At 34.2% G+C, this 16,438-nt stretch overlaps 1 protein-coding gene across 3 annotated transcripts; it reads right to left on the bottom strand.

Annotated features, from left to right (window-relative positions):
• Positions 1 to 3,431: 3,431 nt before the first annotated feature.
• LOC128219038 (STAM-binding protein-like) lies at positions 3,432 to 15,114 on the bottom strand. Of its 3 annotated transcripts, none has more exons than XM_052926858.1 (10): positions 15,054 to 15,114; positions 13,823 to 14,080; positions 13,250 to 13,325; positions 12,618 to 12,710; positions 11,571 to 11,986; positions 10,710 to 10,893; positions 10,135 to 10,272; positions 8,070 to 8,182; positions 7,298 to 7,400; positions 3,432 to 4,948 (listed from the first exon to the last, which is right to left on the bottom strand). In XM_052926858.1, exons 2-10 carry the CDS (start codon positions 14,047 to 14,049, stop codon positions 4,883 to 4,885), a joined length of 1,416 nt encoding a protein of 471 aa, XP_052782818.1. In that variant the 5' UTR covers positions 14,050 to 14,080; positions 15,054 to 15,114; the 3' UTR covers positions 3,432 to 4,882. The 3 variants fall into 3 exon arrangements, with proteins under 3 accessions (XP_052782818.1, XP_052782814.1, XP_052782822.1); XM_052926854.1 differs by having other exon boundaries at positions 13,823 to 14,066; positions 15,054 to 15,102; XM_052926862.1 differs by lacking the exon at positions 15,054 to 15,114 and adding an exon at positions 14,748 to 14,833 and having other exon boundaries at positions 13,823 to 14,066.
• Positions 15,115 to 16,438: the final 1,324 nt, after the last annotated feature.

Below are 16,438 nucleotides of genomic sequence, written 5' to 3'. Positions count from 1 at the left end.
AAAACCTTAACCAGAATTTCTAAGTCGAATAATAAAGGGCAATTATTTGCATAAAAAACAAACTAAAGTTATCTAACTTGGTTAATTGAGTAGGTTGGATGGTTGAGTACCATTGTATCAAGTATCAATGCAATACCTCAAGTAGTTGCTGAGATATTAACCTATGTGTGCTTACACGCAACACCTTAACCAGAATTTCTAAGTTGAATAATAAAGGCCTATTATTTGCTTTATATTCAAATAATTTTTATCTAACTTCATTAATTTAGTATATGTAAGATAGTTGGGAATACATATCCAAAGTTTCAATGCAATAACTGATGTATTTACTGAGATAATGACTTAAAGGTGCTTACATGCAAACCCTTAACCAAGGTGTGACGCCGACGCCAACGCCAGGGTGAGTAGTATAGCTCTACTTATTCTTCGAATAGTTGAGCTAAAAACGAATAAATAAGATCAAACAATATTTATTACCAACAAAGATTAATGTATACATACATAATAAGAGAATAATAAGTAACAAATTAGCAAGAAAGACTGAAGATAATACAGATAGTACAAAATTAAAGATACAATCTTCTCAGAATCATGGACATATATAACTTAATTATATAACCAATTAAAAGCAGAGCTAACGGAAATAATCCAGATCTCCAATTACTTTTGATCGAAAAAATTTATATGCTGAACATGCCCAAAGGATTGTGGGTAAATCATTTCTTTGATATCAGTGATATCAATGTCTATGACAGAATGGAACGTATCCATACATATGTTTAAACAATATAATAATACTTATGAACCTGCTTATCAATGTAGATATTGGCCTAATGTAGACATTTATGGATCTAAGAGTGCAGCTTTAAGTCACTTATTTCATATAGCAAGGACTTCACATTTTATTTTACAAAATATATTTTTTTATCATGATTATCATAAAAAATATTTTAATTTACAAGTTTCATTAAAGAAAGAATATTACACAAATTATACCAAAAACAAAGATAACGGTATACCAAAAACAAAGATAACGGTATACCAAAAACAAAGATAACGAGCTTAGCTTCATTCTGTTATAAACTTGTTCTTCACCGCCCAGTACAATGTGCTTGTTTAATCTCTAGCACCCTTTCCCTTTATTGCAGTGCCCTATTTAAAACCCCTTTTGATAGTTAAATAGATTTTTAGTTGAATGTGTCAGTGGAGAGTACAGTAGATCACATATATGATATCTTTAAATAACTTGAAAATTGTCTAAAATGAGCTAAATTAGGGCCCAGGACCTTCATCAAGAACAGTACGAGAATTGCTGCAAGTCTCCGTAAATTCTTCCTAGGTAACAAGTTTGATCACAATTTGTTGACCCTACCTTAAGTTATTCAGTTTCATAGGTAAGTTTGATGCGCAGCCTGCTTGCCCGAACAACAACATACATCATTCTAATAAACAGTTTACACTATATGAAAAACTTGTATTGAAAAAACATGCAAAGTTTGATATCACACATTAAATATTGAATTGTCTGTGTACTGGTTTGAGTCGGAGTAGTATTTGTATCTTTGATGTGATACAAACACAAACAGATAAAGAAGAACCAGTAAAATGGCACCAGAAATAATGACGTAATTGGCAATACTTCGCAACGATGTAAAATTTACAATAAGTATGAAGCACTTTGAAAATAATGTGTATTTATTGACTTAAATGAAATTAGACATGGGTCGGACAGCAAGAACTTGGCTCGAGCCCTTGCAGGGGCAGACTCAAAACTTGTCGATTTTTTATACATAGCCTAAGCACCATATATGGGCAAGTATTCAATATTGATCTTATCCTTATCCTTAGACATGCCTCAGTGATTCCATTCATCCAATTGGTCAGCTAAATATACAGGCCAATCAAAACACTTAGATTCTTATCTTAAACCTAATTTCAACCTACCGGTAAGATGGATATTGAATAAGTGTAAGTATGTTACTGGACAATAATAATTACAACATAATTACAACACAATGTAGCAATAAAACTGAGCAATCAATATGTCTATATCACTGAAGCTATGCAACAATACAGAGCATGATTCTATTTCATTATGCTAGCTAAATTATTGTTCCTATTTATACCCCTTAAACAACTGCACAATAAATTATAACAAAATTATACTATGGCGTTGTTGTAAATGACTTAATTACAAACGAAATATGACTGGTACTATTCGGAGGAAAAGTGAGAAATTGAAATATGAATGGTAATACCGTATTAGCATGAAAATTGAAAGAATTGAAATATGGTTTGTAATATTTGTAAGAGAACTGAATTATTGAATTACGATTGGTACTATTCCCAAGAAAAAATGAAATATCGAAATACGATTGGTAATATTCCCAAAAAAATAATGAAATATTGAAAAATGATTTGTACGGTAATATTCCCATAAAAATAACATATTTGAAGATGGTTGGTATTTTTGCAAGAAATGTAAAATATTGAAATATGATGGGTACTATTTGCCAAGAAAGTAATGTAAATGCTTGAGAGAAACAATATTTCATATTTTGATAATGAATTACCGTATTACTTAAAATTATTTCACTCAAACTAAATGCAAAATTCAAATCCATACAAACACAATCAAAACTGTTTTTAACATAATTCCACAATCATAATTCAAAAGAATATGCATTTGTAAGTTGTAAGTAAATGCAAAAATCTTATTCTACCATTAGATAATGAAATTCTTCTTTAAAGCTGCACTCTCACAAAATGGCATTTTTTTTGTCTCATAATCAGCTGAATTTAGCATCAGTGCCTTCAATTCAAACATATAAGATAACTCATAATAGAACAGATCTGGATTGTTTGGTAAACGGCCAAAATTTTAATTTTTCATACAGCTTTCAGCCATAAAACTTCAATTTTCAAACATAAATATGAACGTAAATATAAAAACTGTGAACTGGTTTCCAGACATTTACTTAAAAATTGGCTCATTCCAAGACAAAAATAAAGGTAAGCTGTCAAAACAATCAATCTGTGAGAGTGCAGCTTTAATGCATGAAAATAATTCACAAAGAAAATGAGGTAAATAATATTTGGTATAAATGTCCTGGGGTCAAAACTTATTTATGCTTTTATATTTTATTAAGTTCCATAAAATAACGTTGTTTTCAAAGATATAAATGGTATTTTATTTCAAATGACAGAACATTAAAATGACGTCAGATGATTTTACAGTAATCATCATCTTGTAATTTGCGTAATGGCAGTGGTTACTGTAAAGGGCAGTAACCGCTGTGTGGAGTTTAATGTACAGGTATGGTATATGAATGATAACATTCAAGTACGTTCATTTAAGAAATGAATTGCGGGGTTGATGTCATTATCGGGGTATGAACGCAATTGGGTTGGTCAATGTGTGTGGTGTCCGAAGGACTCCACGCGTACTTTGATCAACCCAATTGCGTTCATATCCCCGATAATGACATCAACCCCGCAATTCATTCCTTATATTTACACCAATAGTTCATTATTTCATTCAAGAATTGTTAAAAAAATACTTCATTTCATTTAAGAAAACCTTTCAGTAATCCGTTCTTACCCAATCTGTAAATAGAACGACCCGACTCTAACCGGAAACATTTATTTTCAAATTACGTCACAATAACGCGGGAAAAGATCAACCTCTTGAAATCACTTTAAAATGTAAAATTAACACTTCTGGTACCAATATATTTAAAATATAAAAAACTAACACTTTTAAAAATGTTGATCTATATTTTACGGGACCTGCAGACATAATACAGCCAATAACAAGATCAATAACTTTCATGTATATTGTTATGCAATGAATTACGATCCGAACATATCCGAAGATGTTGCGTTCATCAATTGATGAACGCAATTGCCGAAAGGCAGTTCATTTAAGGAATGAAAGTTGAGGTGTAAATATTGTGTATTGACTAGCGAATACAAGTAGTCATCAATATTGCACATAGACAAAAGATCGAAGCAACATCATTGGTCGAAATTAGCACAAGCCCTGGGGCCCTGAGCTGTATTCACTTACTTCATTATACTCTGGCTCAGAAAACTAGATTCTTAAATGTTTCAAAATATCTATAATATAACTAATTTTGACAAAAGATGAGCACCTGATTGTAGAACAGATCATTTGTAATAAATACGCAAATTTGACAATATTATTTTGATCCTGTAATATAATTTTTACAACAAAATTAAAATTTAGTTTTTCTGAGCCAAAGTCTCAAACTCCGACTAAGGGCGTTAGTAAATACGGGCCCAGCTGAAAACTTGATTAGCAAGTATAAGGACTTGGGCTTGCTAATCCAAAAGACATATTTTGATGACTGCAACATGTATATAATTTAAGGTTAGACTAACTTAAGTTCACCATTTTGCTATCTTTAACTCTCGAAGGTCCTGCTCATCATATAAGGTTACACTAGCTTGATCCTTGTCCAAATGTACATGTATTTCTTAACAGCCAAAACTGCATCATCCAATATGGTTATGCAAGCTTGGTTCTTTTCCAAATATACAGAAATTATGCCTTTTATACAGAACAATGTCAAATTATCTCAAATTATTGACTTGTATAAACAAAAGTTCATGTGACATCTTTTATAAAAACAACATAAAGGCCATGATAATACATCAATTTTTATACATGTGTACCCTTTGTTACAAAGACCAGTGAAAATGCCCAGCTTTCTAAAACAAGGTTCAACTTTAAATAATGTTTATGCTCTCCAAGAAAGCAGCATTCAAAATAATGCTCTCCAAGATAATGCTCTCCAAGAAAGCAGCATTCAAAATAACGCTCTCCAAGAAAGCAGCTCTCAAGCTAGTTGGCTGGGATTCATTTGTTGCGTAGATCCACCAGAATAATACTTTTGTCGTCAACAAACTTCGCATGGGTGGAGGCCTACAATAAAGAATATGTACATGTTAATACATACGTATTAAGATTTAAGTCAGGCTTTAAAAAAGGGCAAAGAAGAAAGAGGAAAGGGCCCATTTTATCAGGCTGCGAAAAACTTTAACATTAAAAATTTGATAGGAATTTGTGTTTAATTGAGGTTTTAACTGCCATATATGTAAAGATTGTAAGTATTTATAATCTTATTTTAAGTTTTAATCAAAAGAAAAGAAATATTTCACAGTCTTAAGCATTTAGTTCTGAAGGTAGAAATGTGCCTATGCTGGTCTCCAGGAGGGCAGAAGGGTGATACCAAAACAGGCAGGGTGCAGCACCCTTCCATATCTCTTTATCTAAACCCTCATGTACGAATAAAGGTGCCTACATTTCGCCAGAGAGGTCGTTAATTTGATCCCTACCAGGATGAGAAAGGGCCTGAGGTATAAGTGTCTGCCTTTCGACCCAGAGGTTGTGGATCTGATCCCAACCAAGATGAGAAAGGGCCTGAGGTATAAGTGTCTGCCTTTCGACTCAGAGGTTGTGGATCTGATCCCAACCAAGATGAGAAAGGGCCTGAGGTATAAGTGTCTGCCTTTCGACTCAGAGGTTGTGGATCTGATCCCAACCAAGATGAGAAAGGGCCTGAGGTATAAGTGTCTGCCTTTCGACTCAGAGGTTGTGGATCTGATCCCAACCAAGATGAGAAAGGGCCTGAGGTATAAGTGTCTGCCTTTCGACTCAGAGGTTGTGGATTTGATCCCCACTAGGGTGGGAGTCATCCCGGAGGTCATGGGTTCAATACCCATTAGGGTGAGAGTGGTCTTTTGGTATTGTGTCGGCCTCTCACCTAAGAGGTTGTGTGTTTATTCCCCACAAGGGTAAGAGTGGTCTGGAGTAATAGGTGTCAGCCTCTCATCCCAAAGGGCGATCCCCTCTGTGGGAACATTCTCTAGCATCAGTATTTGTTTATACCCACAAAACAGACTGCAGAGTGAGTCACATTAGCTTGCAGCTGCCTTCAAAATCAAGCCAAAATATATAGCTATAAGGTGTAACAAAATTAATGTTGCGCACCTAGTTTTCCAACTGACACTCCAAACTAGGGATGCAAACGAATATTCGATCGAACGTTTGATATTCGAATGTTAGAATTGGTATTCGAATATTCGATGTTATTTTGTTTGATAAAAAATTAACCTTTTGCCTACAACTGTGTTTTTGTATATGATTCATGTGTCTTGTTTTTACAACGATCCCTAATGCCAGGGGCATGTACGCTATAGCACTATACACTTGTCACATGTTAATAAGGGACATATCGTCGGCGACTATAAACAGTACCCATAATTTTATGTATACTGGCTATTAGACATGTGACATCAAACAAGTTTCAATTATTTTCGGTAAATTTTTATGACCATGCCAATAAAGAATATACGGAATCAGCTACCAACGTGGTGTCATGGCTGCCAATTAAGCTGTGCATGATATTGCTCAAATCGCCATAATGATATAAATGAATTATGTGCTCTAAACTGTTTTCCATGTTTCAATATTTATAAAGTTCGTGCTTTGAAATGTAACTGTATAGAATAACGTTTTAGGATATTGTTGTACAACAGATGAGTCAAAATTCAGGGTTATTTTCGTTTTACTGAACTAATTCCCGGGTAGGGTTTTATTTTCCATAGTTATATTTTGTAGAGATCAATCCCAGAACGAGGCTGCTCGTCCTACAGAAAGACTCTCCGTTGGTGATCACGACATTCGACAGGGAATTTACGATCATGGCATTTTTTACAAAAATGAATGCTGTTGAATTGAAATTAATTTTGGTTTTTGTTTGTACAAAATATTTTGCTTTTTGTTGGATTTATTTTCTGTAAATGGGGATTTTTAGATGCTAGTTTTGGGGAAAATCAGGGTCGTCGCGTGTACCGGCAATGACAAAGGCCCCGGCTATAAATGTAGCGGATAATAATAGTAGTTTATTTCATTTCTTAAATATTCATTTTGGTAACCGAATATTCGATCGAAAGAATTACCGAATATTTGAATATCAATTTTGCCATTCGTTTGCATTCCTACTCCAAACCCATATTATTTTTGGAAAAATTGATAAAATCTGTATGAAAATAATTAGACAAATACAAAATGAAATAAAAAAACGCAATAAATTTTTTTCCTAAAATTTTTTTTCATGGCAAACCCAGTCAGTTTTGATTTTTTTCAACATGGAAGCATAACCATAATATTATTTTTGTTTGATCAAAGGTTTCACAAGTCCATCTGTGAACAGGGATCATAATTTCTAGAACAATTTTCTACTGATTTAGTGAAAAATAACAACCCTACCTCAAACACTGGTGGGTGTTTGGTATGTTCGTGATGGCCTCTTTTTGTACATCGGGCCACTTCTGGGAGACCATGGTCCGGGGTTAGCATGAAAACCCCTGTTCTGAAATTGTACATTTATTCATGGATAACATGTACTTGTACAGCATTATGAACACACATATACGCAACAAAAATTAATACTTCTATTCAAAACCTACAAGTAGTAGTATTCAATTTAAAACATTTTTTATCAGGTTTTAAAGATGCACTCTCACAGATTGAACTTTCATCTTGGAATGAGACAATTTTTGCGTAAATATCGAGAAACCAGTGATATAAGACTGCTTAGAAAAGATCTGATTGCAGTTTTTCATATTTTTGTTCGAAGATTGATCTTTTATGGCTAAAAGCATTACTAATGCTTTAAAAAAAATGAGTTTTTCTGCAGTTTTTCAAACAAGTGAGATCTGTTCTATTGTAAGTAATCTTATATTACTGAATTGAAGGCCCAAATCAGCTGATTCTGAGACAAAAATTAAAAATAATTTAAAAACGGTCAATCTGTGAAGGTGCAGCTTTAAAAGATAGTGGAAAACAGAAAACTCTAGCATAAAACTTACAGACCTCCTTTTCGTACATAATACTGTAACAAATTATAAGGGTCCACTTCTTGAACCCCAAACATTTCATGGCCAAGAGTAATACAAAGTTACATGTATACTATTTTATTAAACACTTAAATAGGGGTTATGGCAATGAATAATGTTTATTAAAACATGAGCCTACTTACTCATTAAATTTTGGAGATACTACAATAGCGACGGCCTCTGGCATCAGTTGCTGGTATGGATAGTGGGTGTGTAGATCCACGCTTGACAGAAACGCTGTCTGAGTTGGGTGGGTCTAAAAATAAAACAAGGGATGGAATACTCTTGGTTTGCTTTACCTTGGAGTAAGTGAGCTTTCTGGTGATATGACAAATGTGAATTTTTCTATGTAATTCCAATCCAATGAATGTGTTCAAACAAAATCTAAATGGTAAAATTCAATGAAAAACATTAGACTTTTGCATTTCAAATCTCCTTTGATGACTGAAGCGAACTCCTGGACTCGTTCTGAATTTATGAAATTTCTGTATAAATTTAAATTGTTTGTTGATATTTCCTTTTTTTCCGTTACCCTGTTTTTACAATATTTGAGATGTTGAGAAACACTTTGTTTACGTGAACTTGTACCTGTAGCTTCATATGTCGGATGACATAGTACACAAAAAGTTGTCGCCACTAACATGTACCAGTAATGTTAGTGAGGATGACATAGTACACAAAAAGTTGTCTGGACTAACACATACATGTAGTGTTTCACAACCTGTCTAACAATTTACTTCAAGGATATGCCTTTTATCTCCTTTATTCTTAGTTTAGTTTAAACATAATTATTTTACAACAATTGTGAAACAAGTTATTGCAACTTAAACTTAAAACACTCTTGTTGGTATGATGTTGCACGTGAGTATGGTCATGTGTTGTGGGAAAAAACGGAGTACCCGGCAAAAAACCTACTTGTCTGACATGGTGACCACTAGCCAAACTCACATTCCCTTAGGCCAGGAAATGAACCCTGGTTTCCAAAGTTAGAAGCAAGTGCACATTCCACTGCCCTTACCGGACAACCAGTCTATCTATATACAGTGGAAACTCACTAAACCGGATCTCCACAAAACCGGAATCCTTGGGATACCGGACTTTTTTCAGAGTCCCGATTTTCCCCTTCTATTTTCAATGTAAAATAATCTCTACAAAACCGGAACCTCGGAATTCCGGATACCGGACAAAAAATCGAGAAAAATTGTTAGTTGTCAACGTAATTTTACCTCGCAAAAACGGACGTATATTTGTTCAAACATGTCAAAATGATTTTGTGTATTAGGAATTCGCGAATCGCGTGTCACTTTGTTTTGACAGCCGGTGCGTCGTTAAATATTGCACCTGTGATGTTGTGTTAACCCGATAATCGCTTGATTATCAAACGATAATCAAACTTGTGAAAAGAAAATTGATTGAAACATTAATTTGTTTGTTGCAGAAAATAAAGAACTAGAAACGGTTATTAAGTGATCATTTTGGAGGGTTGTTTTATCTAAAGACTTCTATGATTGAATCAAATTAGTGCGGTGCGTTAATTAAACTATCAAACATACTTAACAAGCAATAAACAAACATATAAAGAACTTTGCTAGATGTGTTCATAGTGACTACCTCGATAAGGTGCAGGACATTATGCCATGACGCAAACTAAGATTGTGAAAGCAAAATGTAGTGCTCAGAAACAGACGACACTGGACACTTTCTTTAAGTAATGTAGAAGAATTACCTTGACTAAACATTATGTGTCACACTAGAAGCGTAAAGATACATGTACATGAACAATGATATAAACTGTATCTGTAATGTTACAAACACATGCACATTGATATATTAATGAATAGTAGTTACACTAGTAGTATACATGTATATTCTATGCATTATTTCAAGTTATTTGAACCATTGTTGATGTAAAATAATGTTATCTTTATGTGTTTTTATTTTATTCCAGTTTTCAACTTCCCTTTAAAGGTTAACTCAGTTAATATTTTGAGTAAACTTACTCCGTACATCAAATCCTCACTAAACCGCAATCCTCATTAAACCGGAAATTTTGCCCAGTCCGGAACTTGTCCAGTTTAGTGAGTTTCCACTGTATATCTATAGATACACCTTTTTTACTCGTAGCTTATTAAAGGAGGGGATTAACTAGAGGGGGCTGATGTGGCCACTTCTCTTTTGAGGAAAGGGTTAACTATTATATACACCTACATGTATCCACCCGAGAGAGATAAGGTCGTTGGAATCCTGAAAGTCAAATAGATCTTCCTCATTCTCCGCATTGCAGCTGTCTGGAGTTCCCGTCTGCTTCGGCACCAACACATGTGTGATGAAAAACGACCCACGTTCCTGTAAAACAATTGTTTTATTTCTATGTATTTTACATTAGAATTAAGTACATGAACTCCAAATGGGCAGTTTATTCATGATGTAATGGCAGTGGTCCAGGATTACAGTTTACTTTGGTTTATATGATGTGTGTGGTGAAAAACAACCCCTGTTCTTGTATATCAATTATCATAATAAGGAATGCCAAAACAAGGACGGCAGTATCAGACTGTGAGATGGTGATTTTTCAACACTTGTTCGGTATTTCCTTGCTCATTAAATGTATAATTAGTATAAACTTCTTCTTTTTTGCCATTTGTTATTATCTTCATAAACTACATGAATATTCTTAAATACTTGCACATGTAGTTTAGATAGTCATACTGCTGATCAGAAATAAAACTGCTACTACACAGACGACATATTTCTACGCCTGGCATACACAAGGGGTTATATACCATTTTGCCTGATAGGATCCCGCAAGTTTCAATATTTCTCCTGGTGTTTTGTTCAGCGATGCTCATAAACTTGACAACAATATCCCGTGGGATGACCACATTCTTCAGACCATATTTGTTGGTTCCAGACACCCCTGTACTCAAGAAATGGTCCACCGGTTTGGTTGTACGGTCTACATCAGGCCTGTATTGTGAAAAAAGAAAATTGTTCAATTTTGTATTTCATTCGTACGTATGTATATTTAATATTTGAAAAATCAACCAATCAAGTTATGTTTTTTGAAACTGTTTTATCTAAATGTTTCCACTTTTCATAATGTTTCAATAGCATTTGTTCTACACATTTGTTCAAATTTTGATTTCATGTGTACAAGCAGTGACTGGGAAACCCAATAGATTTGAGGTTTTTGTCTATAAAATGAAAAATTTCATCAGATGAGAATATTGTCTCATCTTTTTTTATATTTATCATATTATAATAAATTGCCTCTGACAATATTATAACAATAAAAAAAAACATTGTATTAATAATTTTCGAAGCTTTTTTTTAAATTTCTTCTTTAGTCTTCTTGTCAGAACAATTCATCTTTCCTAAGGCTGCTCTCACAGATGGACTGTTTTGACAACTTTTGTTTATTTTTTGTCTTAGAATGAGCCAATGTCTGAGAACCTGCTGACAAGGGTCAGATCGCATATTTACGTTCCTCATTTTTCTTAAAGCATTAGTTTCACTTTTAGCCATATTACTTCAATATTTGAACATAAATATTCAAAACTGTAATCTTATATTTTTGTCACCTGTCTTATATCACTGGTTCAATTTTAAAAGATTTATTATTAAATGACTTAATAACACCATACCTTGGGACATCACTAATGGTCAAAGTCCTTTTCAACTCTCTATCAGGAATATTTGATGTGTAATCAAGAGACAAATTCTTTTCCAACTTCGGTCTTTGGCCCTGACGTAAATCATTTGGTATGAAACTTAAACTCCCAGAAGGCATGCTTCCTCTTTCATTGTTTAAACCAGACGACGGTCGATTTGGACAAGGAACATCGACAAGTAAAATATTGGGGTCTGCACGATCTTTATCGCTCTGTTTCTCTTTTTCCCTCTCCTGAAGTTGACGAAATTTCTCTTCCTGTTCTCGTAACCATAGTTCCTCCGATTGTTCGCGCAGTTTTTTGCTTCTCTCCTCCTCCTCTCTTCTCCTAGCCTCTTCCTCCTGACGAAGTCTTTCTTGTTCTCTTGCTAGTTCCTCGGCCTCTCTCCTCTGAAGTGACAACAGTTATTGTTGTTTTCTTATTCAGTTTACATATTAACATGCATGTTGAGAACAGTAATTTCAACAATGTTGCATTACACAGGCTTTCTTACTTTTTGAAAAGCCTCCTTGTGTTTTCCTACATCTTGTAAAAATCTCCTAATCTGCATTAATTAATTAATTGTATTTCAGTAAAAAAGGGGCATAACTCAACAGCTATTAAAGGCTTAGCTGTTCGCCCTGTAATGCATATGCTTATATTCTCAGGCAACTTGTGTAACTAGTTTGACTTAAATATCTTAAACAATTATTTAGTTATATCCAAGGTTAAAGTTTTTGCACTATAGTTTAAACTTAAGCTATTACAACTTATATTAATCATTATTGTTAGCATGATGTTGCACGAGAGTGTGGTCTTTTGTTGTGGGGAAAACCGGAGTACCCCGAGAAAACCCACTTGTCAGACTTAACCACAAACCAAACTCACATGCACCCAGGCTGAGAATTGAGCAGGGGTCGCCTAGGTGAGATGCGAGTAAACTAAACACTGCCCTAACCATACAACCTTTTTGCACTATGACATGGACAATGACAATACCAAGGCTATGACAATGACTTGACAAGCAAAAATCAATCGTACCTCCTCTTCTTGTCTTTTCTTTTCAATCGCAGTAAAATGCGCTGTCAGCTTTGCTTTAATTTCTTCGGCAACTGGAAAGACTGCCTTCACTTTCTGTAAGAATGAACCAGCCTAGTGTTATTACCGTAAAACAAATGGTAAAAATTAATGTTCATCAACTTTACAACAACATATTGCCACATTAAAAAGGAATTGTTAAGAGACACTTGGGCAGCAATTGTCTGACATATTTTGTGACGAATTTCTTCATTGGAGATGCTGACTCCAAAGATAGCTTATACAATTCAAGCACTAACTTTGTAGAACACCTATAGATGTCAGACACTAACAAGAAAATGACTCAATCAAAGAACCAACCAATGCCGATCAGTGATGGTTATGCAGTCATGGAAATTAGACTTGAGGATGAACAAGTCTAAGTTCAGCATCATATTTTAAACAAGCTCTTCTTTATAAAATCCAAAATTTGAGTTAGGCTGGGAGGCATTTTACATGTGCTGGGTTTGTGGGCTTGTTCTAATTTTGAGTACTGGTGATGAGCAAATAACTTCAATAATTTGTCATTTTGTTTTCTTCAAGAAACGGAAAGGTTATAGATTAAACATTAAAAGGTGAGCAAATAATCAGAATACTTGTTTTATGTTTGCCACATCTTTTGGTGGCGCATCCTTGTAGCCTGGGTGTCTGGGAAGCTTCTCTACGAACAATCTGTAAATGATGAAAAAGAAATCATAAAAGGAACAAAATACACAATTTTATACCAACCATTTATTGAAGAATTAACATCAAATGTTATGTTTTACAAATTTAAAACAATAACTAAGTCTGTATGAGAAAGAAAGATGAAAGTCTATGAGTAAGTCCACCCAAACTGCCAAACTTTTGCCTAGTTTGGGCTGAACGAAAATGATTTTTTTTTATTCTACATGATAATAATGATTATTCTATCGAGACAATAGATGATTGTATTCAGATCTACACCATTCCATCCTAAACGTTATTAAACGTTGTTTTTTTCAAAACCTGCGCTTTTATTGAAGTATTCAAAGGCTTCAGGTTTTTGGCCAATACTGCTTTGTTAAGCAGCGCTTTAGCGAGGCTTTTAGTACAACTTAAATGGCACTTTAGTGAAGCTTTTTTGGCATTGGATGTAGGGACAAAAGCAAATAACCGCATCCCCAAAAAAACTCTATGATAATACTTACGTGATAAACTTCATGTAGAGTATGAATGCACTTTCATACTCCCCTTCATCTTTGTACACTTTAGCCATCCTGAGCATCTCCAGTCCCGATCTTAGGTATCGCCTTGCTGGAACTGATGGCTCTACCTCCACCTGGCCAGCGTATGTACATAGCTCCCGCACTTTGGCCTTGGGGTCTCGAATGTATGACAGGCTGAGGGCTATGTTACTTTTCACAGAATCCGCCATTCTGAATTATTTATATCCTGAAAGAGAGAACCTATTTTGAATTACACTTTAAGATTTTTAAAAGATTAAATTTGTGCATCCTTCAAAATTTTAAGTCCCAATCTTATTTGGAACAGTAAACTAAAAGTAAACATAAACAAATATACTTTTTATTTACATGTTTATCTAAGTACATGTAGATATTGGCTGAAGACATTAAAACTTTCTGCAGTCGAAAACAGGTTGTTCCGGTATTTTAAGCTAGAAATAGAATTTAAAAGGTTATGTTAATATTTTACTATGTAATTACAAAAACATTTTGCATAAAGAAGCATAAAATCTCCTAAAAAAGGTTTTACCTCCTTAATAAAATTCGGTAAAAAAAAGCTACAAATGAAACAGACAACAGTTTTGCATATGTGAACTGCATACATTGCATATGTGAACTGCATAACCAAACAAATCTGTTGTCTGTTTCATGTATATACCGTTGTAAATGTTCCTTGGATATTTACTTTAAGTGCAAGAAACTGATATGTAATAACATTCAAGGAAAATCTATATGATCTTTTATAGACATATGCTTTAACCCATATACCAATCAGTAAAACTTGCTGAGAATGGCGTCAAAACAATTTGTACATGAAGGATTTTCCAGATAAAAAATCTGTCTTGTACTAGCAAGTGACCAACCGAAACTACGGCGAAAGATTACATACCAATTAATCCAACACTCTCCAGCGTCAATGTTAAACAGAAACAACAAAAGTACACAAAAGCAAATTAAAAAAGAAATAGTCTTGTAAGACTTCTGAATGTCGACCTCTCAAAATAATCAATGACTCAGAGTCAGACAACAAAAATGAATGAGATTGATTTATTTTAAAAACTGGGTGTCATTTATATTTTTTATGATTTCATGAGAATAGCCAGGACCAAAAATATAATTAGTATTAAGCCGGTTGCATCATTTATCAAATTGTTACTCAAGATCACCTTAAACATTTGCATTTGTTGCAACTTACATTTTCTTGAGATTTTTTTTTATTTCCCAGTTGTCAAAAGGATAAAAACAAAAGCTATTCGACTATTTTGATTAATTAGACAAATCGTCCTTCGGTGAAACGGTTTAAATACGCTTCCGCACGTGCTCCAGTCATGATGCGTACAACCGGAAAAAAAATCAAACAAATTAATTAATATACCGAACCTTCGAATTTACCACAAAATGGGAATTTAACGAAGTTTCCGGTATTCTTTCCGGCTATAATTGTACGTGGTAGTTTTGAGAATAACGTTTCCTGGAATTCGATCGTCCTAAGTAAATGTTTTTGAATCCCGTGACAACGCGCTAGTACGAGGGTAGTGGGTGACGTAACTGTTATGTATGTATCACATTTTCAAGGACCGGTATGTAACGTTCGTTGACTAGCGTGCGATGTTTTATAAGTGAATGAATAGCGTTGTCATTTATTCACAGAATAGTTATTGAATGATTATTGAACGAGAAAGTTCCGCCTATTTGTTACCATTCCAATACATGACAAATTGTGGAAGTTAAGGTTTAAACGAAACATCGAAAACACTCCTACACACTGGGCATAAGTCAAAGGTAAGCAATAATCTCGTCATACCAGATCGAGGGGGTGAAAGTGAAAAGGTTCTATCTGCATCTTAATTTAATGTCACTTAGAACCTTTTCGCATTCATCCCTCGACTGATGCACAAACATTCGATTTCTTGAGAGATGAATTAAATTTGAGTGCAAATACATATATTATGTATGCACGTGATGAATTTGAAGGTGATGTTATCAATCCCATGGATCGCTGATATGACCACAACCAAACCTGCATTGCACTAGTCAATGTGTTAAAGCCTTATGGCTCTGCATAAATAATCTTATATTCCTTAAAACCTTTTCGCAAGCACAAACGCATGTACGATGTATGCCCTGGGGCCAGGGAAAAGATAGAAGGGAAGACATATCTCGTACCATGCATGACCACACGTAGCTTTGAGGTCAGCCAGTTCCCGTACAAATCTATTCGTGATTTGAAACCCTAATATAATGTTTCCACTGTAAATAATGGCTTATATGACATATATCCCCTTTCCGTGGAATTGATGTATTGCATAAAATGCAACACACAAATAATCTACATGTTGTAAAAACTTAGTCATTCATCAAAATGGTGTTCTTTGTCAACTTTTAGGAAACTATTAAAATGTTTCTGCCTTCCGGGTCAACATTTACATCTGCTTATATAATTAATATTTTATAAAAACAACCACATTATTTTACTATAATGTTCAATGCGCGTTACATGACGTTGGCTTGTTCAATAAAAGGTGCCAAAATGTACATGACTGAAAGAATGTTTGAAACTTAAGCATACCGGCGTGTACA

This window comes from Mya arenaria, chromosome 2 (genome assembly GCF_026914265.1).
Source record: "Mya arenaria isolate MELC-2E11 chromosome 2, ASM2691426v1".
NCBI lineage: Eukaryota > Metazoa > Mollusca > Bivalvia > Myida > Myidae > Mya > Mya arenaria.
Note: the sequence above shows the minus strand (reverse complement) of the source record. Positions and strands in the feature narration are given on the sequence as shown.

Bases quoted from the DNA above. Each gene is read 5' to 3' on its own strand.
- LOC128219038 (XM_052926858.1), bottom strand. From the start codon at position 14,049: ATGGCGGATTCTGTGAAAAGTAACATAGCCCTCAGCCTGTCATACATT. The intron at 12,711-13,249 runs GTATTCTGATTA...TCATTCTTACAG, and splicing joins ATGTGGCAAACATAAAACAA to AAAGTGAAGGCAGTCTTTCC. The intron at 10,273-10,709 runs GTATATAACCCC...ATTGTTTTACAG, and splicing joins GGATCCTATCAGGCAAAATG to GAACGTGGGTCGTTTTTCAT.